We start from the raw sequence: 17,230 nt of genomic DNA, 5'->3' as shown, positions 1-17,230 counted from the left end.
AGAGAGAGAAAAATTCAACTGCCCCTGAGGGGAATCGAACCCACGTCCTTTCACTTTCCGGGTGAACGCCCCGGAAAATACAGGGTGTACGTCAATGAATATCCCCCAACTTTGCAGGGCTATTGAAAGGAAACTAAATAAAGTACAAACTCGTTGTTCGTCGGAAACCAAAAATAACAGTAACGTATGTGGTTCATTTCTCGCCACAGTTAGAAGAAGAATCGGGGGATTTCATTCTACAGCAGGATGGCGCACCACCCCATTGGCACTTACCTGTTCATGGGTTTGTAAATGACAAATTGCCACACCGGTGGATTGGTCGCCGAGCACCTCAGGACCTTACTCTTCATCAATGGCCTCCTCGCAGCATTGTTACATCACTCCGTGCGATTTTTTTTTTTCTGGGGCTACATCAAACATTAGATGTTTGTTCCACTGCTACCAAATGACGATGACTTAAGACACGCATATCTGCAGCCTTTCAACCCGTCGCACCAGACTTGCTGAAAAGAGTGTGAGATGAGTTATCGTACCGCCTCGATATCCTTCGTGTTACTAAAGGGGCTCACATTGAACACCTATAACTGTGTCGAATTTAAACTTTCAACTGTTATTTTTGATTTAGGGTCATTCAAGTATTACGTAAGCAGATTTTCAGCCATTTTTGACCCCCCCCCCCCTTGTCAGCAAAACAATGACCCCGTCAGCAAAATTTCGTCAGCAGCTTAGAATATTTCATATCTTCAAAAAGGGGTGGTTGATGACGTGAGCAACCTTCAACCCCCCCCCCCCGTCATCACAAGTCAGCAAATCCGAAACCCCCCCCCCCTGATGCTGACTTAATACTTGAATGACCCTTTTCCGATGAGCAAGTTTGTACTTTGTTTAGTTTTCCTTCAAATGCCCTGCAAAGTTGGGGATATTCATTTATGTACGCCCTGTACATCTTCGCATCAGCGAGCTTTTAAAAACCTTCGTATTGATATCGGAGAGTGGCATCATCCTCGGATAAGTCGCCATCTGGTGGCAATGTCAGCAATTGTGAGCTTTGGCCCGAGTTAGGTCTGACCGTCCATGTACGGTCCACTTCAGTGCACACGAGCTCCAAAGAAAGATTGAGATGGTCGTTGCCTCTGTAGTCTAGTGCTCTAGGGTGTTTACCCGGAAATTGAAAGGGCGTGGGTTCGATTCCCCGCAGGGGCAGTTAAATTTTTTCTTTCTTTTCCAAAATATATCTTCGCATCGGCCAGCTGTTAAAAGCCATTGTATGAATCTACTACTGAACCAGACACGCATGCACCTCGTCCATATTCCTCTGCGGAACTTCTAAAGGAATAGGTACATGTTGGAATGTGTGTGTATGTAGTGAACCTTCCGTGAAGTTTGTTTCTGTGTAATGCTTGTTATGTGTAGTGCTGCCATCTGCAATGAATTTTTTCAACTATGAGTTTTTTCCCTCGACTCGTAGCGAGTGAAGCGCAATGAATGAATAATTGTAACGTTGTAGGCCTGTTGCTCGCTGCGGCGAGACTTTTCAACGGAAATATCGGCTTTCATTCGCGCCTCGAAGTTGGGAACCGCTGGAAACCAGTTTCAGCCGACCACCAACCACTGCGGCGACGGTTGGGTTTAACCCGGATCCTCGCGATGCGAGTCCGTCACCATGACCCCCTCCACAACCACAGCGGCTGTGACACATGGCAGCTGTATTAGATTAGCTTCAAGTGACGAGAGAGAAAAAAGAAAGAAATTTGAGAGGAAAAACTATAAAAAAAATATTAGACGACATAGTTATTTTCTGCCAAATTTTGAAGCAAAAATGATTACCGCATCGTGACTGTGGTTTAAAGGGTTGCCATAGCTAACGTGGACGTAATCATCACGAAAAAAATACGCGAATTTGTCGGTGACACCCCCCCCCCGAACCATATCGTTTGTTACCGGACTTTGACTAAGGATCTCCGGCCACTTCGGGCTAATGCTCGAAATTCGGACATTCGGCCAATTTGCAACGAAAGTGGCCAGTTGGCGAACTGGCTAATTTCAGGCTTTGGCAGTAACATACATAGTGAGTATCCGTCGAGTATTGAAGTCACACATCAGCAAATTTGCTTTTATTATCAACGACTATTACAAGTATCCAAAAATAAAACAACCAACACTGGAAAAATTGTAAAAAAAAACGAAAAGAAAATGCTTAATAATGCAATTTTCTGGAAGAAGAAGTAATTTGCTTTGAATAAATTTGTTCTTTTTCGTACATAATGGTCGGTTTTTTTTTTTTTCGTATTTTTACGTGAAATGTTTGCTTTTAAAAGAAAAAAGAAGTTAAAATGAATAGCGAAATAATTTTCACGCGGCATAAGAAAAAACGTGGCCTAGAAATTTGCTCTATTTATGGAAGCTTATTCATCTTTTCTCGCGAAAATTCTCTTATCTTATTTATTTTCTTGAGGAAAATTTTATTTAATTTTTCTTTTACAATTTTTTCGACGAGCGGAAAAAATATGCTATAAGTTGGGGAATATTACTCCTTGATGTGCAACATAATATTTATGGAGTGAAAGTTTCGACATTACGTGGCACATTCTTCTGGGTTTTGATATCGGTTTCCAGTCGATGGGACATAATAAAACCGAGGATTATCACACGTTGTATATACTCCGGAATTACCTTCCATTTATTTGAAAGATGACTATGTAATAGCTTCTCGTAAAAGTTGTTTGAAATGAAAAATTACTTTAAATAAAATTCGAATGGCTTAACAGTTTATCCCGAGTATACTCGTCCACTTCATTTTCGATTTTTTTTTTTTAATGTTTTTATGTTTAAGTTTCATTAACTCTAAATCAGAGTTTTCCAACATTTTTCAGATAATGGCTCCCTTTGAACCAAATTTTCTTATCGTTTTCCCCCCAGTGTTATCCAGGGCCCACACCTCATACAGGAATGATACTGTATAATATTTCTTCTTATTGAGTAAATTTATAGCGAATTTCCTTTTTTTATGAATAAGGTCAACCTCCGAATCACCTAGGATAAAATTGTCTTGTGGGTGGTGCTCTATGCTGGGCCATCTCAGCATCATGGGCCTCAGGTGCATGTCCCCAGAAATTTTAAGGACCATTAACTGGAAGAACCTTTTAATGTTTTTGTTAATGTTATTTGAAAACATAAACTCGAAAATCATATCACCAGATCTCATTGTGTAGCTAGTTCTTCAATTGACAAGTGGGCCACCGGTGAGGCCATCTTAACAGTACCATGGGCTCTCGAGCATAGTGATGCTCTTCGGGAGGGGGGGGGGGCAGGTTTTCCCGGAGGACTATCAGCTGGAAGCTTTCAAAAGCCCGGACTGGAAATACCAATCTACCCAGTTACATACTTTAAAAATGAATCATAGCACCACATCTCATTATTGTTATTATAGAAGACAACTATCATCAGCCGCCAGGATATGCCCGAAAAGACCCTGTCCCGGGTAAGAAAAGATGGCCCTGCGTAAGCGCTTCAAAAATTCTGCTATATTCTGACGTAGTCACACCTCTTTTCCAACCAATAGTTCCCTTTTTTAAAGCTTCATTTCTTGATATTTGAATTTTTTTTTCAAAGCTCTCTGCGGCCCCTTAGGTACCTGCCGTGGCTCCTCTTCCATTTGATTTTTACCCGTGTTCCCCCCACTTAGAATATCTTAGAATATGACCCCAGGTTGAGAAACACGGCTCTAAATTACTCTTCGATTCGTACAGTGTTACTTAATCGTTGCAAATTTTGTCTAAAATTTGAATAAAAAGAGAAAAAAATGACTGGTATATAATAGTTTAGTAAAAATTCTGAGTAATAAAAAATACTTTGAATCGCTTGAAAGTTTACCCCGAGTATATTCGTCCACCTCATTTTCAATTTTACGTGTGCTGCAGTTATGCCTCATTCATCTTAAATTAGTCTTCCATTACGTGGTGTAATTTATATCCCCTACAGATAACATTTTTGTCACAGAAGTTTAATTTAATGCAAAAATATGGGTGAGAAATCACTTAAAAATTAAATTTGTATTAAAATATTTAAGTTTAACTTGCTTTTATAGCGTTGGTTTATTTCTTGAATGAGTAGAGTCATGCAGAAAATCGTTATTATAAGACATTACTTTTTTTTCGATATCGGTATATTTATCAGCATTAGTATTTTAGCGTCGGTCTCGGATTCGAACCCCACCGTCGCCACAGTGGTGGTCGGCTGAAGTTGGTTTTCTGTGATTCCGAACTTTAAGGCCCGAATGCGAGCCGATCTTCCCCTTTAAAAAAAAAAAGTCTCGCCACAGAGAGCAACAGACCTACAAGCAGTACAAACAATCATAACACATCATTCACTTCACTTCAGAAATTTACATGGCAGCACAAATCAAACAACATTACATACGTACTCAGACTGTTAGGTACACACACAGTTACACTTCCGGCAAACTTACTAGGTAGTAAATTGCACACACACACACACACACACAATAGATTGTGATAGATATGAGTTGTTCTCGGTTTGAAAGAAAGAAACAAAGAAAGCATTAGAGTAATTATGGAAACCACAGGGTGTAACATAAATTCATAAATACAGTAGAATCTCGACTTTCGGGCTCGCAACTATCCTGCCTAGTCTCTTGGCGCCATGATGTTGCCGAATCATCGGAGCTGTCGCCAAACTTCGCTTTGCTAATGTTTACAGCCGCTGTGGTGGTCGAGTGGTCATAGTGACGGACTCGCATCGCGAGGATCCGGGTTCGAACCCCACCGGCACCACAGTGGTGGTCGGCTGAAGTTGGTTTTCTGTGGTTTCCAACTTCAAGGCGCGAATGCGAGCCGATCTCCCCGTTAAAAAGTCTCGCCACAGAGAGCAACAGATATAACAAATATTCAATCATTACAGTTCACTCACAATTTGAAGTATAGATGGCAGCATTGAAATATCAAGCACAACACTAGCTACACACTTAGACTGTTAGGTGCACTTACTTCGTTCCAGACTGGGCTGGAAGAGATCTCAGCAACGGGATAAGTTCGGTGGCAGAGCCCCTGGCTTTCATTGCTAATATTTACAGAGGAATGCGTTAATTTTCATGTTTCTTAAAGATTATTTACAGGTGAAAAATGACATAACAAATGACAAAAATAAGAGCTATTTACATGATTCTCGCAACAAAGTTTACATTCTTGGACTTTTTTCAGTAAGGAATTTTTAAAACGTACACTACAGTACATAACAAACATTTACATTATGCATACATTTATGCATAAAGGTAAATTAAATTTTTGTATAAAGTACTGACCTGTACCAAGACGTCATAAAATATGAATAGGATGTTCATATCTTATTGTCAAATATATATCAAAGTTGTCTTGCACAACAACTCTGGGCGTGAGCGGTCATCAATCAATCAATCATCATTAAAATGGAGTTTTTTAATGGCATACTGGAGGTCGGAAGTGAGAATTTATATAACTTCGGCCTATCCGGCACGCCCTTCCGCCACATTCCGCCGGATCGTTCGGATTCTACTGCAGTAACGTCATTTCAACTTTTTCCTGGGGGGGGGGGGCGTTGCACCCATGACCTCCTTAATGACGGCCGTGTTCTACTGTGGTTTAAACTACAGTGGATGGTACAGATTGGATAGTACATATAGGTATGTTTGAACGCGGTTTACGGAAAAAGTCATTCTCGCGAAGGGTGATGTATTTGTACAGAAAACAAATTAGTTCAAATTTTTGTCGATAGAGCGGCCAGTGGCAATTGGACCTGAACCTTTCCTCAATCCCATCTGTGCCCGAACGGTTCGTGAAGCTTCAGCCGGTGATTTGTGGCTGAGGTAAAACTACCACTTCAATAATGCTAAATATACACCAATGTGCCAATATCACAACGAAAACCTTACGTAAGCGCCAGTAACCGGAATAATTCGGAAATGAGCTGGTAATTTTTCACCTTGAATTTTATAGGACTCGGATTTGCACCTTTCCAGCGAGTTGCTTTCGTACAGCGCCCTCTATCGACAAACGTTTGAACGTTATTTTTTTTGTGTTCCGTAACCAATTTAAAAAAACCCACCTTCTCGTGTGAAAACTTTTTCGCAAACCGCATTCAAAAATATACAAATTCCTTCAATTTCTATGAAATTTCAAAGTATTTACGAATTCATGGGGGCACCTTGTATAAATATCCTTATTGTTATTTATTTACAATTACTTTCATTTAACTTAATTTTAAGTTAAAATATAAATTATGCGAGCAACACGAACGAAAATTAGTAGCTTGGTAACAGAACCACATTACATGAAACTGTAGGCCAAGAAGCCATACTGCGGTACCTAGACTCGATTAGTGGCGTCATAAATAAGTGGGCCCCTAGAACCAGGACGGTGATTGAAAATTTTACTTACTTTGAGATTATTTTTCATAAAATATGAATTTTCATTAATTCTGATAGAATTTTTTTCATGTAATAGGAATTTTTTTAATTCCAGAATCATTTTTTCTTTAAATATGAATCCTATTTAGTTCTGAAATATGGTTCTTGCAATATTTATGAAATTATTTCACCATTTCTTATCAATTCTGAAACTATTTCAATAGGAAATTATTTCTCATTGAGAAAATTCATGAAATTTCAGAATTAAATTATTTCTCATAAATTCTGAAATTTCATAAATTTCGAAGTTATTTCTCATTAATTCTGAAATTTCATAAATTCGGAAGTTATTTCTCATTAATTATAAAATTTTCATTATTCTTGAATTTATTTTATTTTCATTGGTTATGAATGTCATTAATTATGAAATTACTTTTATTTTGAGTAAGAAATTTCAGCAATCTAGAAATATTTTTTTTAAGTGTGAATTCAGAAATCAGTTTTTCCCATTGAATTCAAAAATCTTTTTTTTCCATTGAATTCAAAAATCTTTTTTTCTATTGAATTCCGAAACCATTTTTCCATTGAATTCAGAAATAATTTTATCATTGAATTCAGAAATAGTTTTTTCATTGAATTCGGAAATAATTTTTTTCATTGAATTCAGAAATAATTTTTCCATTAAATTCAGAAATAATTTTTCCATTGAATATGAATCTCCTTCAATTTTGAAAGTATTTAATTATTTATGGGAATATTTTTCATTAATTATGAATTTTCATGAATTGCAAACATCCTTCATCACAGTTGTATAATTATTTCTTTCGGTAGTTATGAAATTATTTCTCATTCATTCTGAAATTATTTTGGTCATTTGTTCAGAAGTTTTTATTAAAAGTGATTTAGAAATCACTTCTTTCACCAATTCTGGAATATATTTTTTGATCGACGGAAAATTCACCGACAACAGTTCGGCTCGAGTCAGTGAGCGAGGGATGACCGAGCGAGTGACTCAGTAAATGATATAGTAGTGAGTGAGTGGTTAGAGTTGGTGAGTGAGCAAACTAGTGAGTGAGAGACTGACAGAGTGAGAGAACTAGAGATAGAGTAAGTGACCTAGTGAGTGACAGCATGAGTGACCTGGTGAGTAAGTGCGTGACAATGGTGACTAAGTGCGTGACAGAGTGAGCGACTTAGTCGGTAAGTAAACGACTTGGTGATTGAGAGTGTGTGTGACAGAGTGAGCGACTTTGCCAGGAAGTAGCGGAGTGAGTGAGTAAGCGTGTAAGAGTGAGCGACCAAGTGAGTGAGTGATCTGATAAGTTTATGATAGAATGAGTGACCTAGTCAGTGAGTGACAGAGTGAGCGACCAGGTGATTGAGTGAGTGACAGAGTGAGCGACCAGGTGATTGAGTGAGTGACAGAGTGAGCGACCAGGTGATTGAGTGAGTGACAGAGTGAGCGACCAGGTGATTGAGTGAGTGACAGAGTGAGCGACCAGGTGATTGAATGTAGGGCAGAGTGAGCAACCTAGTGAGTTGATGACAGAATGAGTGCCCTAGGCAGTAAATGAGCGACCTAGACATTAATTGAGTGACCGGCCTGCTAAGAGAGCGATCGAATTAGTGAGTGACCTGGTGAGCAAGTGAGTGCCTAAGGAGTAAATGATACAACGAGCGACCTAGCGAGAGAGTGGCAGAGGGAGCGACCAGTGAGTGAGTGGCGTAAGGAGTAAATGATAGATATAACGAGTGACCTAGCGAGAGAGTGGCAGAGGGAGCGACCAGTGAGTGAGTGGTAGAATGAGCTACTTAGTTATTGACTGAGTGACCTTGTGAGTGAGTGAGCGAGCTAGCGCTCTAGTGACATTCGCTCATTCATTCACTCACTCGTTCACTTGCTTGCTCGTTCATTCACTCATGTCACCAATGTCCGAAATTCGGGCTTTGGCCGGCCCTATATATCAGTCCCTATGATTCGAGTCACCGCCGCGTTGGCATATTTCTTTGTGATAATTACGGTCATCTGTAGTTAGCCATAGTTAACCATAATTATTAAGGTTAGCTACGGCAACCCTAACGATCAAAGTAATTTGAATATCGATATCTTAGTGATCCATATATAGGGATGTATAGGGATCGATATATAGCGGGAAGGCCAAATTAGGCTGGCCAGTTGGCGAAGTGGCTAACTCTTCAGGCTTTGACAGCAAAAAAAATTAACTATGGCAAAATTAACTATAAAAGGCCATAATTATCACAAAAAAAAAAAAAAAATGCGCCAACGTGGCTGTGATCCCCCCGAATCATGGGGATCTATATAGGGATGTATAAGGGCCGATATATTGGGGCCGGTCACAGCCCAAATTTCGAACATTGGTCGGATCAACCGGGCTGGTCAGTTCGCGAAGCGACCAACTTCGGGCTTTGGCAGTAACAAAACTATGGCTAACAATGGCCATAAATTACCACAGAAAAAAAAAAAAAATACGCCAACGTGGCGGTGACCCCTGAATCATGGGGATCGACGTATAGGGGTCGGCCACAGCCCGAATTTCGAACATTGATCGGAGCAACAGGGCTGGTCAATTCACGATACGGCCAACTCCGGGCTTTGGCAGTAACAGCTACACCAAATGGTCGAAATTTTCTGCGGACCGGTAGTAAATTCTCACGGACCGGTAGGAAATTCCCACGGACCACACCGGTCCGCGGACCAGCAATTGACTATCACTGCGCATTACGGTATTCACAATGTTATCTCGCAAAATTTAATGGTAACTTTCAGACACGCAATTTACATTTCAGGATAATCAGAGTTCACTTAAAACGAATTCTGGACTTGTCTGAAATCGATTGCGGTCTAATTAACCAATTACTTTACGGAAAGGGGGAAAAACAACTGCGATATAATGTTTAGAACGATATACCGCGCGACCGAATCGATATTTACTTTTTCCATTTCCAAGCGACTATAAACGACCCATTTTTTCCTCTCTCCCGCCATTTTTGTTTTTAGAAATCAATGAACTCTGATCACGCGAACTCTTTTCTGATCAATTATGACTCGCGCGCGCGTGTTTAAAAGAGATGGCGCCCAAAATATTTGTTTGCCCCCCCGTGATATATCGCAATAGAAAGCCTCGTTTCTATGTCTTTTTTCTACGAGGTTGGAACGTTTGTTGTTGCGTCGATGATTCATTGATTTATCAGTTATCGACTTACGTACTTACTATTATTACTACTACTACTACTACTGCTTCTTGGCGTGGGCGGCACTAAATGAAGCACTTCTAAGACTTTTTTTTGTGGGGGGATTAAGCTTTATTTGTTCTTTGTGTGCTGTTGATGGGGCTTCTACAGCTGCTTTGTTTCCTGTGTATAAGCTCCTCTTTTTTTATTTTCTGGAAAGGTCCTTGCGTTTGTTTCTCGGGCGATGACGTGTTTATTGTAACGTTGAAAAGGCGAATTAACAGTCGCCATTTTATTGTTGCTTTCCGGTTATGGAAAATACCGCGGCGTTTCTCGATGGGGTTGGGAATATTCGAGGAATTATTTTATTTAGTGGAAGAGGGATGAAGTTACCTTCGAGGTACTAAAAAGGAGCGCAACTGTCCTTTCTGTTTGTTCTTCGAAAGGTCAAGGGCATGTACCTATTGCTCTCTCCATAGCCCCTACCTCCTGCGTCAGGGAATATTTCGTGGTTTTCCACGGGGGCCCCTTCTACAATTAATTTATAGAGTGAAAAAAGAAAAGTTATAAGGATTTAGTCCCGTGCCTCAAGCTGGAGCCCTGTCAGCCCTACCCTGAGAAGGTCATGCCCCTTCCTCACTCCCTCACAATTTATCCAAACAACTCCTAACAAAACATTTTTTTCGGCCCTTCATTTCGGATTCTGCGCCCCCCCCCCCCCCAGAGCTGACAGTTTTGTTTTTTTTTGGCCAATGGAATTTTTTTTTACCCATTCACTCCGGATTTAGCATCCTCTTAAGCGGTGCCCCGTGTGGCCGCAATGGGTAGCATGGCCAAGCGCCACCCCTGTACTCTATTACAAGGGCCATGCGTGCATTTTGGTTCCCTCACCTATGGCCCCCACAAGAGCCCGGGATAATTCTCATAATTTTTTGGCTTTTTCGGGCTATAAATTAACTATAGAAGGGGCCGTGAGAAATCTGACTGGGAGGAGGCCTACGAAAGATCCCAGCTCAGGGGCCCATACACTCACTCAGAATTTGATCCACAATAGTCAAATGAAGGCAAAGGAAAAATTTGGTTTTTCACTTGTCCGGCCCCTGGAATATCGAAAACGCCTTTGAATAAATTTTAGCTACAAAATTTTGGCTCACAAAAATAAGAACTATACTAATAAGAAAACTATATACTGGAATGTCCCGTAAAATTACGGGTCAGATGGTCGGCGAGTGGCAGAATTACCGCATATCTGGCCCGCGGACTGAAAACGTTCCGCACCCCGTGTTGTATTATTACTATTAACGCTTTCGGGGCAAAAGCTTTGGCTAAACGAAATAAATGGAAATGAATGAAAATGGCTATAAATAAATGAATAAATATATATATTTTTTTCCATTCTAATTTTTTGCTGTGATTTTTCTTGATTAGCTAAATTGTTGCACTTGATTAAAAGTCAGATTTTCACTGACGACGCGAACCACTTGTTTGATACATTCTATTTTGTACATGCATGTAAGCGTGCCAAGAAAACTGTTTGAAATATTACTTTTCCGTGGGAATAAAAATAAAGTTCATATACATTATCTAATTTTTTCTTTCCGGCTCCTGGTCTTCACTTTCAACATCGTGAAAATCTTGGCAAAGTATCAACCCCATCCCTTCCCATTCCTTTCTAAATCGTTTATTGGCCGCAGATGGCACGCAAAATAAATCCATCACTCGCTGTACTAATAGCGCGAACACATAAGACAATTGAATAAGACCGTCGACGCGTTCAAATTCAATTTTACTCCTCCAAAATTCGCGATTGATGGCAAATCCCGTATGGATTCCGATTTCCCGTATTTTTCTGAAGGAAATCGTTTATCGTATTTTGTGTGTATCATACCGATACACTTTTCACGGGCCGGATAGAACTCCGGATTCGAGACGGGGTATGCTGTAGAACTGCCGCTGAAATGGGAAGGGCGATAGTACACGTGGTGAGATAAATTTTCCTTAAAAAACAAAGTCGCAGAACAAATCGGGTGTTTTGCGACTTTTCATAGATAAAAGTCTCAAGTCGAAGTCGCAGAACACGCCGACACTCATACGCAAAATTGCGCAGCACGTGTTCTGCGACTAATGGCTCGACAAATCGAGTGATTTGCTGCGCGACTTTGTGTATGAGTGTAGACAAGGCCTGGTGATTGAATCTTTGTACCCGGTTGTGCTCTCTGCGGTAAGACTTTTTGTTGAGACGACGTGCGCGCCTTGAAGTTACGAACTACAGTAAACCATCTTTAGCCGACCAACACTGTGGCGACGGTAGGGTTCGAAACCGGGTCCGTCACTATGACCAGCTCACTGAACGCTTGCCCAGGGTGTCCAGAAACCGACATAATATATAGAGCCCGATTCTAAAGTTCCGTTCGCAAGTATGGAGCCCTTAGAAAACCAAGCTCCTTGAAAAGCCACAGAAGTCCTTTAACAAACCGAATAGCTGGCTACTACTTCACCAACTCTGGCCATATCGCAATTTACTGCAATGGGTTGGAAATGAAGGCGCTGTGTATCGGTGGTCTCGCCTCAAGTTCGTTAGGGAAAATACCTTATCTATATCCTACCTCCGATTCGAACACGGGACCGTGACAGCCAGTGCCGTCTTAACGCATGGGCCCACCCGGGCACGGCCCAGGGGCCCCAAGAGAAGAAGGGCCTCACAAAAATGAGATCCGGTTGAAGTTTTCTAGGATTTACCAGGTAGGGCCTCTGAAAAACCACTCGGCCTCGGGGCACATGATACTCTTAAGACGGCCCTGGATATACTTCGTTCTTTTTATCTTTCTTTCAGGTCAAAAGAAATAAGAAGATTTATGTGTATCCATTGCCGTCTTAAGGCATGGGGCCCACACGGGCACGGCCTGGGGCCCTCAAAAGAAGAGGGGCCTCACGAAAATGAGATCTGGTTAAAATTCCCGAGAATTTGCCTGTAGGGCCTCAGAAAGATCACTTGGTCCGGGGGCCCACGATGCTCTTAAGACGGCCCTGATGACAGCAACCTTTACTGTGGTAGACGAGTATCTTACTACTCGGGGAATAAGCGGCTGGTCTTATTGCGAGAGGATTCAATTTCTGGGTTTGCACTCGCTGGAATGGCGTAGAATCGCTGCAGAGAGAACCGAAGACGTGCCACAAACGAGTCCACCAGATGGTTCATCTACCATCTGTAGAACCTTCCTTCGAGATCATAGACAGACAAGTTAACCTGCGGTGGCATCGCTTCCAAATAAGAATACCAACAGCCTGAAGAGATTGCTTCTCCCACGGATTCTCAGATACCGTGTGGCAAGAATATGGAAAAATCTCAACTTTGAATGCGTCTCCTACGTTATTGAGGATTTCGACTTGTCTCTCCGTATACGAAGTGCTTTCCCTTCTGACTTTTATTTCTAATTTTATTTTTATTTATTCGTTTTAATATATTTTATTGTTACTTTTCCAGTGCATTTCATGTCTTCAGGGTTATTGTAAATGAATAAAATAATTTATGAAATTTTTGTTCATTACTTATACATTTACTGAAAAAGTAAATCGATCCAAGAAGTAGGAAGCGTCTTGGATGAGCTTTGGGGGGGTCCTTGGATAAGTCGTAAGTTTACAACAACAACAACAAAAACAGTCCAAATGGGACTATGTGCGAAAAAAAAGTTGACAAAACGGACCGTAAGAAACTAGTGGCGATATTTCTTGGTATATACAGGGTGTCCTGAAAGTGATAATGCGGCCTTTTACCTCATCAACCGTCCGTCGTAGAGGCATGATTCCAATTTAGAAAAAAATGCTCAAAAGGCATTCCAAAACTACTCTGTGCCAGTTTTGAGAGTAAAAAAAATACAGTGTGTCACAAAATAAAAAAAAAACCGAAATTTTTATACGGCCCCTTGTCCTCTACCTTCCGAGTAGAAAGTTGTTGCCATGTCTCTCCTGAAGCCAAAAAAAAAAAAAAACTTCAAGTTTTTAATTACAATATTCGCTCAGATATTCCAATTTCAAAAATCAGAGAAAAATTGGGAAAAGGCAGCATAAATGAGGGCAAGCAGCGTTGTCCGTTAGTTTTTGCTGTTCTTTCATAACTTTTCTCCGATTTTTTTGAATTCGAATATCTCAGAAGATTGCACTTAGAAACGTGTGACTTTTTTTTTTTTCTGTCGGCCTCAGGAGATACGGGGCAACAGCTTTCCGAATTGGGTTTTGGGGCACACGGGGATTTTTGTATAGAAAGTTAATTTTTGTTATTTTGTTACACACTGTATTTTCACCCTCAAAACTAGTACAGGGTATTGAAATCATGCCTCTACGACGGGCGTTTGATGAGATAAAGTCCTCATTAGCACTTACGGGACACCCGGTATCAAGGGTATGACTGTTTAACATGTTTTCACGTACGATTCGTATGAGTAATTATTTGTGTTGTTTTTGTGTTGCAGCGGACTGCAGCTTCCTGTTGGCCAACGCCCAGATCGTAGATTTCCCGATAGTGTACTGCTCGGAGTCTTTCTGCAAAATCTCCGGTTACAACAGGGCAGAAGTGATGCAGCGTTCGTGCAGGTGCTCCTTCATGTACGGCGATCTCACGGATCGAGCAACGATCGGCAAAGTCGAGAAGAGCCTCGAGAACCACGACCCCATGCAAGTCGAGATCCTGCTGTACAAGAAGAACAGTAAGTTCCACGCACGCGCACTAAGACCCTGCAATTAATGCATTTAAATTGTGACGAAACTTACAATATGATCACATGTCATACTGAAAAGTGTTAAAACACTGCTACTTAGCAGTACATACCCTTCGTAAATATTTTTCTATACCATATGAATCGGGAAATCGCAAATTACCGCAAAAAAAAATTGTCGAACGTAAATGAAGTTGCCAATTACCGAGGTTGCACCATGAGAAGGCCTGTGACATTACAATACCTTGCGCCCTCGGACGGTTTTTTTTGTACTTATACAAATACAACGCCCACAACAAGCAAAATGCCCAACGAGGTGGCTGAGCATTGCAGCAAAGCCGTCAGAAAAATATATTTGCTTTTAGTGAATTGCTGTTGAGTACTCTAAAAACACCCTCTAACGCCTTTGCTATTGCGTTTGACTATACATTCTGTGATCAAAAATGCGTGTTTAGTAGTCTTATATCACTTCTTAAAGTTTGTCCCATGAATTTAGAATCACCCAGTATTCGATTCAACGTACTTCCTTGAATCCCGGTTATACTTGACGCATAGGTGGAGATTGACTTGGAAGTCTGGGGGCGAGGGGACAAGGTCATTATTGCTGGGGGGGGGGCACGATGATGATGATGATGTCAGCTCATATATACATACATTAGATCAGTGTACTCCCCCTTTCACTCCTTGAACGCTCCACCCCCTACCCCCCGTATCTCCGCCCATGACTTGACGTTTTGGAGACCCTCGTACCCGTTCAAATCTTTCTTTGTATCGGCGGCTTTTAGCGCCATCTATCTTCTCAAGATAGGACATCACACTGGATTACGGAAGGAGAATTTTTGAATCGGTTTTGTGAACATTTTGCAATAATTTTTTTTTTGTTATTGGTCATCTTTTGTAACTATAAGAATTTCTAGTTACAATTTTTTTGTTGCGACTTATAGTTGAGTTAATTACTTATATCAATTATCGTGACATTAGCTTAACCAGGCCATTACATATTATGGGCTGGAATGCTAATGGCCTCAAAGCCAACTTAAGGGGAATTAAAAGAAGAATTATTCAATTGTCAAGTAGATACCTTACTTCTATCAGAAACATGGTTATTGCCCTCACAAAAAAAAAAATCGAAATTAATGGTTACACTAGCGTCAGGAAAGACCGATTACATGGTAGGGTGGGAGGAGTAGCTGTACAGTCAAAACCTCGTTAATGAGTCACTCTTGGGAGAGCAAAAATATGACTTAGTAAGCGGAGTAACTCGTTAAACGGAGTAAGCCATAGCTGTTCCGGAGTAATTCCTGCCTGAGGACAATTGGGACTTCCAAAAAAGTGACCCGGTAAGCGGAGAGACGTGTTAACCGGGTGACGCACTAACGAGGTTTGACTGTATACGTGAAGTCTGATATTCCATTTCAAGAATTACAACTTCCACTCAAATGGAAGCTACTACTGTCACTGTTTACATAGATAGAACACCCATTTCTTTCTGCGCAATGTATAAGATCCCCAATAATTGCATAGATATTTCCTTACTAAAACACTTATTCAAAACAGGGCTTCCAATTTTTGTAGGGGGTGATTGGAATAGTAAAAACGATCTATTCTTTAGTAACAGATTCAACAGATGTCGTCGGGTGTTGAGAAAATTCTGCCTTGATAATTTCCTAAATATACATTCATCCACAACACATGTACCACCTCAAAACAGATGTCAACCTGATGTAATTGATTTTGGCATCTCCAAAAATATTCTCTTTGACGTTCAAACTTACGCAAAATCAATTCTCAGCTCATCGCACAATCCAGTACTTTTTATTATTGATTTTCTTCGCTCTTGCACCAGGAGAACAATTAAACGTATTAATTGGGACATGTACAGACAAATTTTGGAAACAAATCAAACAGCATCTTATGTATATAGTAAAACAACTACTTTTTCATAGGGTTACAACAAAGTTTCGTGGTGATGAGGAGAGAGGAAAGAAAACAGATACACTTGGTTGAATTCATTCCACTGGACGCAATATTACGTCCTTGGTCGTAAAATGGTTCAACAAGCCCACATACAGAACTTTGTTCATTTGAATTACATTCTTTAGTTAAGGGGTGCACAACCTCCGGCCCGCGAAACGCGTTCTGGTAAAATTGTAGCAATACACTCAACATGATAAATGCCTAGGCTTACCATATTTTTTTTCATAAAAATACGGGATATCATCAATTAACGCATAAAATTGTCGAATGCAAGTAAAGTTGCCAATTACCGAGGTTGCACCATGAGAAGACCTATGAGATTGCAATACCCCGCCCCCTCGAATGGTTGATTGTTATGGCTGCAAATCCGTCATAAAAATATGATATTTGCTTTTGGTGAAGTGCTGTTGTGCGCTCTCTAAAGCCGCCCTCTACCGCCTTTGCAATTGCGATTCGACCGCACATTCTATGATGAAAAAATACTTGTTTAGGAGTCTTATAGCACCTCTTGAAGTTTGTCCCATTAATTTTGAATCATCCTGTACGAGTACACACACACACACACACACACACACGCACGCACGCGTATATGCAGGGGTAAATCCAACCAATTCTGCCAGACGAAAGGGAGGGGGGGGGGGTGATAGATGAGCTCAAGTGGATCATGAAACAAACCTACCTACCCTGTCCTACATCAAAGTGTTTTTGAGTTATGGCGGATAGTCATTTATGGAAAAAAAAAATGCGTTAAGTCTGAAAAACCAGAACTTGTAAAGTCTCTGAAAGACCTATACGCAAACTAAGCACACGATTGGAAAGCACAGAAAACTCCTACAAGGTCTCATTAATTTCACTGAAATACCGTATATACTCGTGTATAAGCCGACCCTCCCACTTCAAGACCACCAAAACCGCAATAAATTGAAAACCCGTGTATAAGCCGACCCGA

The 17,230-nt window shown here is 40.7% G+C and overlaps 1 protein-coding gene across 1 annotated transcript in view; it reads left to right on the top strand.

Annotated features, from left to right (window-relative positions):
* The window catches only part of LOC149068771 (potassium voltage-gated channel protein eag-like), a 91,810-nt gene that overhangs the window by 9,470 nt on the left and 65,110 nt on the right, over positions 1-17,230 (top strand). Inside the window, exon 2 of the mRNA XM_089250907.1 lies at positions 14,062-14,295. Within this exon, the coding sequence (XP_089107033.1) occupies positions 14,062-14,295 (234 nt within the window). The remainder of the gene's footprint in view (positions 1-14,061; positions 14,296-17,230) is intronic.

The sequence above is a fragment of the Pholcus phalangioides genome, unplaced genomic scaffold (assembly GCF_987345545.1).
Source record: "Pholcus phalangioides strain wild (caught in Gottingen) unplaced genomic scaffold, Ppha-v1.0 ptg000024l_1, whole genome shotgun sequence".
Taxonomy (NCBI): Eukaryota; Metazoa; Arthropoda; class Arachnida; order Araneae; family Pholcidae; genus Pholcus; species Pholcus phalangioides.
The sequence above is the reverse complement of the archived record's forward strand: the minus strand, read 5'-3'. Positions and strand labels throughout refer to the sequence as shown.